This window comes from Leguminivora glycinivorella, chromosome 8 (assembly GCF_023078275.1).
Source record: "Leguminivora glycinivorella isolate SPB_JAAS2020 chromosome 8, LegGlyc_1.1, whole genome shotgun sequence".
Classification (NCBI taxonomy): Eukaryota; Metazoa; Arthropoda; class Insecta; order Lepidoptera; family Tortricidae; genus Leguminivora; species Leguminivora glycinivorella.
In genome coordinates this window covers 26,979,259-26,991,873 of record NC_062978.1, presented here as the reverse complement: position 1 = coordinate 26,991,873, position 12,615 = coordinate 26,979,259, and the positions used below count along the sequence as shown (strand labels likewise).

General features: G+C 37.3%; 2 protein-coding genes across 2 annotated transcripts; one reads left to right on the top strand and one right to left on the bottom strand.

Moving 5' to 3' along the window:
- Positions 1 to 42: 42 nt before the first annotated feature.
- On the bottom strand, positions 43 to 3,751 carry LOC125229149 (astacin-like metalloprotease toxin 2). Its single transcript, XM_048133929.1, has 4 exons — positions 3,728 to 3,751; positions 1,793 to 2,018; positions 1,217 to 1,326; positions 43 to 321 (listed from the first exon to the last, which is right to left on the bottom strand). Exons 1-4 carry the CDS (start codon positions 3,749 to 3,751, stop codon positions 43 to 45), a joined length of 639 nt encoding a protein of 212 aa, XP_047989886.1.
- A 1,617-nt stretch (positions 3,752 to 5,368) lies between these two features.
- Positions 5,369 to 7,465, top strand: LOC125229147. The gene is made up of 3 exons (XM_048133928.1): positions 5,369 to 5,822; positions 6,495 to 7,039; positions 7,430 to 7,465. Exons 1-3 carry the CDS (start codon positions 5,819 to 5,821, stop codon positions 7,463 to 7,465), a joined length of 585 nt encoding a protein of 194 aa, XP_047989885.1. The 5' UTR covers positions 5,369 to 5,818.
- Positions 7,466 to 12,615: the final 5,150 nt, after the last annotated feature.

The window sequence follows — 12,615 nt, the reverse complement described above, 5'->3', positions numbered from 1 at the left end:
CTCTCTTTGCCGTTCATGACCGCGCATCCGCATTAGGTAATTTCAGGTCAGGTCCTCATGGTAGGAATGAGACAGCAGTATTAAATGAGACAAGAGATAATGGAACTTACCAGGTTGGATGTTCTCAAAGGCGATTCTGATGTAGTCATCTCTGTCATGGGTCGCTTGCATATGGTAGAATCCGAGGATGTGCATCCACTCGTGCACGATGGAGGCGTGGCGGAAGCAGCCGACTCCAGAGGTGTTGCGGGCCACGTTGTAGGAGTGGGCGCCTCTGGCCTCCCAGTAGCCGATATCGGCCCAACAACCGCCGGCGATACCCTGGGGAGACAAGAAATTTCGGTAAACACAAAATAGAACGTTTTAGAATAAATCCACACTATGTTGGCGACAATATTTACAGCCTCGCTGGGGAAATTATTATTTTAAACATTTACTTCGACGAAATTATGACGTTTACTTAACCCTTGCTCAGACGCCTATCAAAATCGGCGCTATCATATCTTGGCTTGACTGTAAAAATTATTGTTTTTCTAGTCTTAACGGTTCCCTTAAACAGTCGATTGCCCAGAAAGCAGCGGTGAAGAACTTGCGTCAAACTGAGGCGCACCTATACAGACCAAAGGTTGCTTAGTAGCTTATTACTAAACTTTACTTTTTTTTTACTTATCCTATTGAAAGTGTCCCACTGCTGGGCAAAGACCCCTTGGTTATCCATGACTCCCGATTCTCGGTTTCCTTCGGCTAGTGTCCAGGAAGGCGTCATGGTCGTCCCGCCATCTTTGCCTATGCCTAGGCCTGCCCACGCTTTATCATCGGCATCAACTTGTTGGCTATGTTAGTTAGGATAGGTACATTCTATAGACGTGGCCGGCCTAGTCCCATTTAAGCCTAGCGGTTTTTTTGCCAACATCAGCAATGAGAGTCTTGGAGCGCAGCGTGGTGTTACAACGCGATCGGTCCTTCTAACACCTAGAATGCTGCGCTCCAGAGCGCGGTGGCGAACCTTCAGTTTAGACTTCTGCTTCTCTATAGGTTAGGACAGGTAGAATAGTTACAGGCGTTATCGACACGATCTTCGACTTCTTCATCTTGCCTTTTGCAAAGAGACTACTCGTAATTGGCTCGAGTAAATGAATTCGTCGACGTATTAGTATAGTTGGCCCGTCTACCTCGACCATACGCTGTCATTCAAGCTATGTGGCTGAACACTTACAGTCACACGGACGTAAGCGGTGTCGTTCGGCTCACGGTAGCGGAACTTGACGCAAGTGTGACGCTCAATGTCTGCGATAGCCTCTTCGATGTCCGCTACCTGCTGGGGGTCTGGAAAAGCCAAGTTTAGTATTTGAATCGGAAAATTCACCCCAAGCATATAGATATAGTAGAAGCCATCTTGGAGAGAGACCTGTAGGTAACGGATAAATACTTCCAGCGCCCAACGGTTAGACTTACTTTATCTGGTTGGAGGGCAATCAAATACCATGTGACAAATTGTCTGTTCCCGAACTCCATTCGATTATGACATTGACCAATAATTTGGCTGAATCATACACAAATATTTACGGATTAGCGTAATACTAAAAGATAAACTATATAAAGTAGGTAATAGGCTTATCTTGATATTAAATACATGAACTTATGTGATTCATAATTGAGCCCATAATTATATATATTCTACTGCTGGGTACATAATGCTGCTGGGGATAAGATGGCTAAGGGCTACAGTCCCCATGCTAGTCTTACAGACTTGTGATGTGTTGTTGGAAGAATCATAACACAGAATACTCACCAAAAGTTGGTCCCTCACCGAATTCCCAAATCACAGTGTTGTCCGGCCACTTGGTATCAGGCCAGGTGTACGCGTTACGGCCCATGGCATACTCTTGCACCATAGCCTCGATCTGCCAGTCGTCTAGCACGATGTCGCCTTCGAACTTGCCGCTGTACAACTCCGGGTTGTCTAATAGGGGAGACCCCGTTAATGGGGGAGGTCTTGCGGGATAGACCAGCATTCTCTGTGAATTAATACATAGTAATTACATTTTGGACAGTTGAAGAAGACCTGCCAACTGCTGATGCTGTTGTTATTAGTGGTTTGAGCCACCGTACAAGGTCTGTCCCCAGAGAGAACTAGGATTAAGGGAAGCAGGAAAAAGAGGACTTATAATTGATATGTCCGGAATATAAATATTAGGAGTACCTAGGTATGCGAGAAGTATCTCGCGGACGCTTTGGCATAATAGATATAAATGTGGTTATTTGTGTGTAGATTAGCCCTTTTTGAAAACTCCTAAAGAAATATAAGAGGTTTCAAATGAGCTGGCCACCCTTGGAGTTACTTGCGAGTTAGTGATGTTCTTTAGGTACACGACGCCCTGTAAGGGCACACAATACTCTTAAAGCTATCTTATTACAATGTACCCGTCTAATGAATTTATCTATTACAATTTTATTATATATTTGTAATTTATTTATATATTGGGAAGCGCATCGTGACTTTATTTTCACATCAGAATTTTAAAAACATCACACTGTTGTTTGACCATACTGTGTCATCACTATATTGGCACAAATGACATTAACACTTACCCTTCTGGGTATTTTCCAAGAAACTCCTAAAAGCCTGGATTTCCTCCCTAGACTTAGCTAAAGGGGAGGCCAAGGCTACCCCTAAGCAGCAAACGACAGCATATAATCGCATCATTTCGTCTATATACAGCTTATTTTGTTTCATGGACTATATATAATCTTTACTTATCATTATCAAACCCTGTGTATCTTAAGATAAATTTACTAATTAATTAACGTTTGACACTTCTTCCGGGTTTTTCGTAAATACATATATGCAGTCATAGAGTAACCTTTGCGACGATAGGACACTAGTTTGCGAACGATCGCTTACCCGAATATTAGACTTTGACTATGTAGTATGTAGAGGAGAAGTTTCACGTACTTACGTAAGGAGCAAGTACTTTAATAGCATACTTGAAAACAGTCTATACTTGCTTATACTCGCTCGCAACGCTTATCGTCTCTTTGCTTTACTTTAGATTCGTTCAGAACCCGCATTTATAAATGGGATGCTTTTGAAAATACCAAATTACTTATGTTCACAAAAATGCTTCGTTTTACTATTTTGTTATACTAATACTTAAGGCGCTATTGACACTGATTCCATTCGATTAAACTGTTTTTGTCGCTCGAATTATACGCAGCCTCCATAGTGAGCGTCCAATCGCTGTATCCATACAGTTAGTCATGGTGCATGGTGGGTTATAGTGGTGAGTCTTTCTTTAGGCCTTGTGTAATGCCAGGGGCGTTTCTTTCGTAGGTACATCCGGGGCGGCCTCGCATGTATGGCAACACTCTCATATTAATATCAATCTGATGTATGTACTTATGACGTTTCGATAGTATATGCTGATCTCAGGGTTAAACAAGTATATAGGTATTTAATGTTCACTTTGTATCTTGCATGCTTTGTTGCATGTTAATTATACGATGTAATGTCAAAATATTACGAAAAGTGGCCCGCCGAGTTTCTTGCCGGTCCCATAGTGGATACCCCCCTCCCAACTGAGGGGGGACTGAAATCTTCTCGAGGCTGAGGCGTAGGGTTAGAGCCGGCGTAGCTTTATTTGACGTACATAAGCGTATTGTAATATGCCTACTTGAAAAATAAATATTTCTTTTTCATTTTATCATTACGTTGACCCTTCTGTACAATTGGTTCACTGGCCTTCCCCATTGTAATGATTATTAGGATTAATATCTTATCAAATATTCTAACTACGCATTAAATATGGTCTGTATCAAGTTTAGGTTATCATGACTGATCATATAAATCAGGGTCATTTATCGATAACATGTTTTAAAGTATTGGGTTGGTAAGAAAGTAATGAGCGAATCATAACCAATATTGTAATTTTTATTTAATTTATTATTTTAATCATTTATCAAAAATATAACGGCCTTCGTTATCTACTACTTGTCTCCATCGTTCTGGTAAAGAATGAATAGCATCGGCGAAGAAGTTCTTAGGTTTAGATTCAAAAAACTCAGCTATGTACTGTCGTAGATGGGCTTGATCATCGAACTTTTTTTCATTCAAGGCATTGCTTAGCGATCTGAACAATGCGTAATCCGTAGGTGCCAAGTCTGGAGAGTACGGTGGATGAGGTATCACTTTCCAACCTAGCTCCAATAGCTTTAGCCGAGTCACTTATGCAATGTGTGGGCGAGCATTGTCGTGTAAGAAAAAACTTTAGCATGCTGTGGACGATTCTGACAGATTTTTTGGTTTAAATTTTCAAGCTGATTACAGTATACTGATGCGGTAACAGTCATTCCACTTGGTAGGAGTTCCCAGTGAATAATACCATGAATATCCCACCAAACGGAGAGCATAACTTTTTTCGGGTGAGGCTCTGTTTTTGGTGCCTCTATTCCTTTTTCGTTTGGAGCTAGCCACTGACGTTTGCGTGTGTGATTTATATATAAGACCCATTTTTCATCTCCAGTGATAAGATGGTCCAACCAGTTGAATGTGCGGCAAAAAGACAGAAGTTGTATGCAGATATCGGCACGGCGGTTTAGTTGATCTCTATCAAGTTCGTGCGGTATCCAAACACTGTATTAAATTTGTAGTTTTTTCCCAACTCGTGTAAATGTGTTTCTATGGTGACATGAGAGCAGCCTAACTCGGTAGCAAGAGTACGACTCGTTAGCCTCGGTTCTCCTTCAATTAAGGTTTTTAATTTGGCTACATCAATCTTCACCAGTCGACCAGACTTAGGTTGATCTGATAATGAAAAGTCGCCACTACGAAACCGCTGGAACCATCGTTTCGCCGTGGCCTCAGACACAACTTCAGGAGCAACACGCTGACATATATTACGCACTGCTTCGGCGGCTGAATGGGCAGACTGAAATTCATATAGTAAGCAATGCCTTACATGCACTTTTAATTCGTCCATTTTCTTCCTTATATTAGCTCAGCGACAGCTAGTGAATGACTGACGAGAAACTGTGCGACTCACCCTTTATATACTTTCGACCATAGAAGATTCTAGAAGTCTCTCAAAAATTTTATGTAGAATTCAATCGATCGCTCATTACTTTCTTACCAACCCAATAATAGAAACTTATCCATAAATACGTATTAGGGTTATACCAAAGATAATATGATACCGTATAAAATGAGAGAAAAATATACCTACCACGGAATCATCAAGAAAAAATATGTCGTCTCTCCTTTGGGTTGATAGACGTTCGGTTGACTATAACGATAGGTATTTAGCAATTTTAAAACGTAACAGTTAGTCATATGGGTCAAATAGTTAGAACTGATATTCTAAATCCCATGTCGAGAGATCTGATGGTAATGTGACTACACCTATAGGTATTTATCCAATCTCTTTGTGTGTCACACTGGAAGGGTAGGACAGATGGCACCACTCCGAAGTGTAGAAAAAAACATTGAAAAGTTTATGTAATTTGACATAGATGGCTGGTCTTAGTGCAAGAAATAAAAATATCAATGATGAAAAATTTAAATTGAATACAAACATCTCTGGTGATAAATGATTTGGGATTACAATGACGATTTTCCTTAAGCGGATATAATGCATGTTGTATTTCCTTAAATTGAATCATTGTGGTAAATATATCTGACGTTAGTTCATATTCATTATTAATTCGAGAGAATATTGTAAAATACACTTCGATAATAACTTCACAGTGACAGTTTGTGTAAAACCCCATTCGGTAAAGGAGTTCTGTGTTATAATCATCGAACCAACACTGTAAATAATTTATGTGTAAGTATTTTTGAAGTTAATCATTAACACTAGTATTTCTTATAAACTGACAAAGATACCATAGGTACACTAAAGCGGCGGTCGAGGTGGTGTAGCGGTTTATCACGTCAGCCGCGTTAGCTGGAGACCCGGGTTCGATTCCCGGCTTCGCCACCAATGGGCTTGATCGCTTTTTCTTTAGGTATCTATTTCAGTTTATAATTTTTATATAGTAGTGTTACTACTTAAAAAAATAATAATAATTTGATTTGTTTCCTACATCGCTAGTATTTCTGTTTTGTATTATTTTTGGTTTGTGCAAATTAAGCCCAAATAATGAAGATATAGCAACTTAAGTACTATTGAGTAGAAAGTGCACAGTGGGTTCAATTGTGTTGTGGGCGATGGTCTGTCTAGCATTCGTGTCAACGCAACATCACCGTTTTTGTTCAACCCCTTGTTTACTAAAGACTGGTTACTAAGAATGTCACTGAAACCTGAGAAGTTTAATTTGCCCTGACTACACCCCTTATTGGGTGTAAGCGAGAGCTTATGTTTACTTGCAATCAAAATGTTTGCTTCTGGGTTACAGATTAAAATTACGCGTTAATAAAACAATGCGAATGCATTTGCAACCCCTAAACCAAAAAGTGTATATTTACTATCTGTCGTAAAATAAGTACATATTTTCAGACACGTTAAAAATGCTCCATAGACAGATCATCATTTTGTGGATGTTTGTAACCAACTCACTAACGAATGGATTTCCGGACACATCGACGATCTCACCAAAAACAACACGAGAACCTGGACTAATAACAGTTACTGAGTTGCCAGTACCTTTGATGGATGCCAGTACTATAAATACTACGATGGACTTTATTAAAACAATGACAGACAATACTACGAATGATTCTGCAACTACAGACACGCCTACATTGCTAACAAGCACCACTGAGAATAGCAGTGAAACTACAATTCCTAGCCCTTTATCCAAAAACAATATAAATTTAACTAGAGAAAATACAGAAGCTTCTACTGTAACGTTAAATCTCAGTACAATGAGAACTACAGAAGAGTTTGCCTCCAATTTGACTTGTTCCAATGCTGCGTACTGCGACCTATATTCTACTTCTACTGCGGATACAAAAATATCTCCATCTATAGAATACACTACAGATACTGGAATAGGATCAACTTTGGCTACAGGATACATTTCTACCACAGAGATTGAGGAGGTAATACCAACTACAGACGGCATAATTGGTATTAAAACTTCGCCAAAAATGACTACAGATCCTAGTACCATAAAAACTAATAGAATACCTACTCCAGATATCAGTACTGAAGACCTACAAACACACTATGTAACTGGTTCTACAGATGTTACGGGTTTAACTTCCGCATTAAATTCCAATTTGACAAAGAATAATGAATCAACTACTACTTTAGCCGCTAGCACGGTTGAAAGTAAATTTAGATACTCAACTGCTAATACATGGATTTTAAGTACAGATTTATAGCACGACAGAAACTTCCAATACCTCGAAAATGGCTATCAAAAACGTTACGGATGTGACAACTCTTTCTAATGATTCAAACATGACACATACTATCCCAAATTCCAGTACCAGTTCGCCAAGTGTTACTGCTTACAATACTAAGAGTACTCCAACTACCACTTATAGTATTGAAGGATCTACAAGCATGTCTCCTACTGACATCATCACAATTGGGACTTCAAAATCATCTAAAGTGATTGACTTGAGGACAACCAAAATGTCAAAATCTCCAAATTTCGGAGCTACAAATTTTGAAACCACTGAAATGTGGGTTATAGTGGTGAGTCTTTCTTTAGGCCTTGTGTAATGCCAGGGGCGTTTCTTTCGTACATCCGGGGCGGCCTCGCATGTATGGCAACACTCTCATATTAATATCAATCTGATGTATGTACTTATGACGTTTCGATAGTATATGCTGATCTCAGGGTTAAACAAGTATATAGGTATTTAATGTTCACTTTGTATCTTGCATGCTTTGTTGCATGTTAATTATACGATGTAATGTCAAAAATACTGACATCATCACAATTGGGACTTCAAAATCATCTAAAGTGATTGACTTGAGGACAACCAAAATGTCAAAATCTCCAAATTTCGGAGCTACAAATTTTGAAACCACTGAAAGTGTGAAAGGATCTACAGCGGATGATTTTAGTTCAATAGAGACAATAAATCCATCAAATCCAACTCTAGACTCAATAACAACGATAACTAACGAAAAAGCTACAACTCTATCTGCAAATTTAAACACAACAAATAATACGGCGACAAATTTAACGATATCTATAAAACAACTGACAGCAAGGTTGACGTCGAACATAATATTAGTAGCATTAATATCATGCATAACTATACTGCTGTTATTATCTATATTCATATACAGACAGAATCCGACGGCGTGTTGGATCTAAACATTATGACTTAGAAGATGATATTAAACTAGACTCATTCAACTTATACTGCAGTTCTAATACACGTGACACAAATAATGTTTCTGGTAACTTTGGAACTGACGTGCCAATCAGCATACTAAAAAGGATATCAAGGCCACAGTATCTAGACTCGCTAGAACCCTTTGAATGATGATTTTTATTTATACTTGTAGTTAAAGTACATTTTTGAGTTTGAAAACATATTAAGACACAAACATAAGCCTGCTGCAAAGAATCTACGTCAAGATTTGTCTGCTCATTAATTCCTTGAATTATAAAAAGTACGTTCGGCATGCTTCAAGGAAAGGGTCGCTAAGAAGTAGACTGGACCACCTGGTCATATGCAAGATCTTTTGGGGCAACACGTAATATATTTTCCCCTCACTAGCTCAGAAACACGTGTTTTGTCCTTTAATAGCAGCGGGTAAAAACGCATTTTATCCACTAGTGGGTAATGTAATTTGACCTTGAATAAAGTCAAATTAACTGCTTTAAAATTGATAAAAGTAGGTGAATCTAGTAATAAAGATGATTTACCACCTGTGGAACTACTGGAAGCAGTGATAAACGCATTTTTTGCGTTGTAGTTTCCTCGCTATTAGTGAGGGGAAAAGTTTTGTGTTACACTCGGGTGCAAATGTATTTTAGTTCTCGTGTGTTAAAAAACTTGCAAGTTCAGGATTTTATTCTCGAACCACCCGCATCGCTCGTGGTTCAACTATAGAATCCTTTCACTTGCTCGTTTTTCTATTCCACACTCGGCGTTAAAATACAACTTTGCCCCCTTGTATAACAAATAACTAATGTAGGTACTTAAAATGGTGGCCAGGTGAATTGTGTTATTGATCACAGATCTAATGATACTAATTTATTATTAAGCTAATCTCATCATTTTCCATTTTACTGCGGTCCATAACTGCATTGTAACTAAAAGTAAATTTTAAATATGTATTTTTAAACCTCTTTGAAGTTTCTTAAATAAAATGATTTAGTATATTTCTGAGAATAACAGCTTCTACTTCGATAGCTTCAAAAAGTGTATCCGTCACCTAAATAATACTATTAATTATTTGAGCTGTTTAGTCATAAGTAAAGACTTAAGTATCGGTTTAATTAAAAGTTTTTCTTTTTATGAATTCAATAATTTGTTAAGTTTTAATTGGACTCTCGAAGCAAGCATTTTTATGTTTTATTTAGACATCATTTCAAAGTTTTCTTTTGTTAAATATTATGAATTACCAAAAAGCTTTGAAAATAATATTCTATGATAACATTAATCAATGAATGCATCTTTCAATGGGGGGGGGGGGGGGGGTTAGTTGACTTTATTGAAAAACAAACAAAAAAAAACAACTATAAATAAACTTAGAAATAAGAATATTCGAAATTATAATTAGACTGAAATTGTATTAATCTTAATTTAATTGCTGTTAAATAATTTTATTGATGAACGTGTAATATTTACAATATTATTAATAAAATGCCTATGTCTATGTCTATGTCTTAACGGCCTCTGATTAAAAATCATAAAAATATAATGATATTTCGTACGTAAGCACAGAAAAACTTCTTGCTACGAACTGACTCGTAACCACAACTGTAAACTTACTGAACAAGTGTGACAAAAAAGTGGTTAGTGTGCAAATATTAAATTTGCGACCGTTTTCACAACCACGAACTTTCAACAAACCCAGCGAAAATCTGAACAAGTTTCACGATGCGCGCTCCAGGGCACGTAGTCGCACAAAGTAACGCTCACGATAATATCTATTTCATAGCTATCTATCTCTATCGCTCTTGCGTATTGGCGCGACAGAGCTAGACTGCATTTCTGTTGGCGTCTGCCGTCGACGATTGCCATTCAGCCACGCCGGCAGCTGTTGCATAATGGAATTATGTAAAAAGCACTTTATATTTATTAATATAATTTTAAAATTTTAAATGTATTGTGACTTAAAATTTTATCAAAGTGGTGCGCTGTTTTAGGTCATTTAGTATTTTATGCAACACACTTTGAATTTGTACTACGAAACTTTGTCTCTAATTTTAAATGTACGTAGAACGGACCAAGACATGACGAATATTGTGGTTGTCGTATAAAGTAAGAGGACATTTTGAATCCTTTTCATAATGATTTTTAACTTTGTGTGCTCTAAGTCAAATTAAATAATACTTACATAACAACTCCAAAGTTTTTTCGATGTCCTCAGCATAGTTTCTCTAGTTGTGAATTTTGATATTTGGCTTTATTCATGTAAGATTTAGTAATTTTTTTGCAGTTTCCCTACGCCAGTTGGTTCTGCAAGATTATTTTATGACACGTGTGTTAAGTGGTGTATTGGTAAGGGCTTTGATCTGATCTGTCCAATGCATTAGGGAATATCTTCTTGACCTACATCCAACATCCATTGACCCATATTAGTCCATATCGCAGGCAAAATTATAATTGGGTAAACGTCCCGCCCCGTTTTATTACAAGTATCAAACGGCGTTAGCACAGTTAGTCTCATAAACGTTTAAATTAATTGCTCCAAGACTGCGGTTGCCTGATATCTGAGTCGACATTTACAAATCATTTTAATGAAATCACTTTGATTATGATTTTAAATGCAAAATGTCTATGAAAATGAGATGCTGTTTAGTACTTAACAGTTACAAAGACTGTGGTATCAAATAGTTGCCAACTTAGGTTGGCCAGCCTGACGGTCTACCCAGCGACGAAATATATATAATCATGTCGACGTCCGTAACTGGGTACCTACCGTACCCAGCTAACGTCATAATTGCTTTCGTTATCGTAGCTCTCTATATCTGTTTTCCGTAGAATCTTCTCAATTGGCGCGACAGAGCCAGCTAGCTACGTCAACGGTACGAGCGCCGGCAATTGTTATTTTGGCATTGGCTGGATTGGGTACTCTAGTAAAGCGTTTCGGCAAGATTTTCTTATTACCTACTTACATCGACTAAATTTCTATATCAGTACAACGAAGTTAAACGCCACCCTTTCCTTCTGTTATGACTTTATGGCAAGTAATTTTCGGGGCCGGAATATTATTGCTTTTTCTAATTACTTTGACAGAGATTATTGTGATTGCGAGATAGCTTACTGTGTATCTAGAGTAAATTGCTTTCAATAATGGTTTAGTAAGCCTAATTCTTTATGGGATTTTCAACAGCGCGCCAAGCTAGACTTTTTGGAAACACAGCTACTTTAAACAAATTACTTGGAACCAAAAACGTTACATTTGATTACTTTGCCTCACGTGTAGAAAAAATACAACTTTCTCGTTTTTCTAATAAGCGAGCTCGTTCCAGTTCGTGAGGTGAAATAAGTATTTTATACAATCGTGATATAATACACAGCTTTTCAGTCGAGTACCATGTTTACGCCACGAAGCTTGCTGAGTGGCCTAATAGTACGGTACGAGAGTGAAAAGCTTAATTATATCACTATTGTATACAATACTTTTTCTACGAGTCATCATCAATGGACGTAAATATCATCATCCAAGTTAAAATTAATGTTAATAGCGTCGTTCACCGTTGTATCAACATCGAATTACTTAGCAACCAATTGTTTGTAATAGTCGTCTCTGATTGGCCGATAACGCGACAGATAAAAAAAATTGTTTCAGATGCAGAAAAATTGGCCAGGTATCGCCAATTAGTATAGAACTTGTATGAAGTTTATTTTTGAAATTATTACAGTTAACTAAAGTCAACTATAATGAGATATTATAGTTGAGTCGGAACTGCCATAGAGTATCCAACACTGAAAAGTTAGCACTTATAGTTTAGTCTGTGGTGTCCTAATTGACAGATTACAGACGACGAGTAGAAAATAACTTTTTTGACGAGTTGTCACATGCTACGAAAAGCTCTGTTGCCATTATACCTAGATTTTTTTCTGGTACGAACGAAGTGACACTAGTGACTTCCTTTCGATATTTAGTTCATCGATAACTTACATTACAATACTCGTACTGTCATTAATTGTTATAAATATTTATGTCATTAATTATTGCCGTGGCACTGAATCTTGAGTAGTTTCATGTGTTCTGCCTACCGTTTTCGTTTAGGTTTAGTTTAGTTTATTTATCTCATTTATACAAATTTCACACAATTATAATTTACATTTCAGCTTATATTACTATTCGTATAATGATCGTTACTAAAGAAATAATAAAATTAAAATTACAAATAAAATGGAACTAGCAGTGCGAACAAAAAACTTTTTAAAATGTCATATTGGTAAAAATAAAAATAAAATAAATACAAAAATAAATAAATAATTAAAATAAATAAAGAGAAAATAAATAC

Bases quoted from the DNA above. Each gene is read 5' to 3' on its own strand.
- LOC125229149 (XM_048133929.1), bottom strand. From the start codon at position 3,751: ATGGGGAAGGCCAGTGAACCAATT. The intron at 1,327-1,792 runs GTGAGTATTCTG...TGGCTTTTCCAG, and splicing joins CGGTGAGGGACCAACTTTTG to ACCCCCAGCAGGTAGCGGAC. The intron at 322-1,216 runs GTAAGTGTTCAG...TTGTCTCCCCAG, and splicing joins CCGCTTACGTCCGTGTGACT to GGTATCGCCGGCGGTTGTTG.
- LOC125229147 (XM_048133928.1), top strand. The intron at 7,040-7,429 runs GTAATACCAACT...CCCAAATTCCAG, and splicing joins CTACCACAGAGATTGAGGAG to TACCAGTTCGCCAAGTGTTA.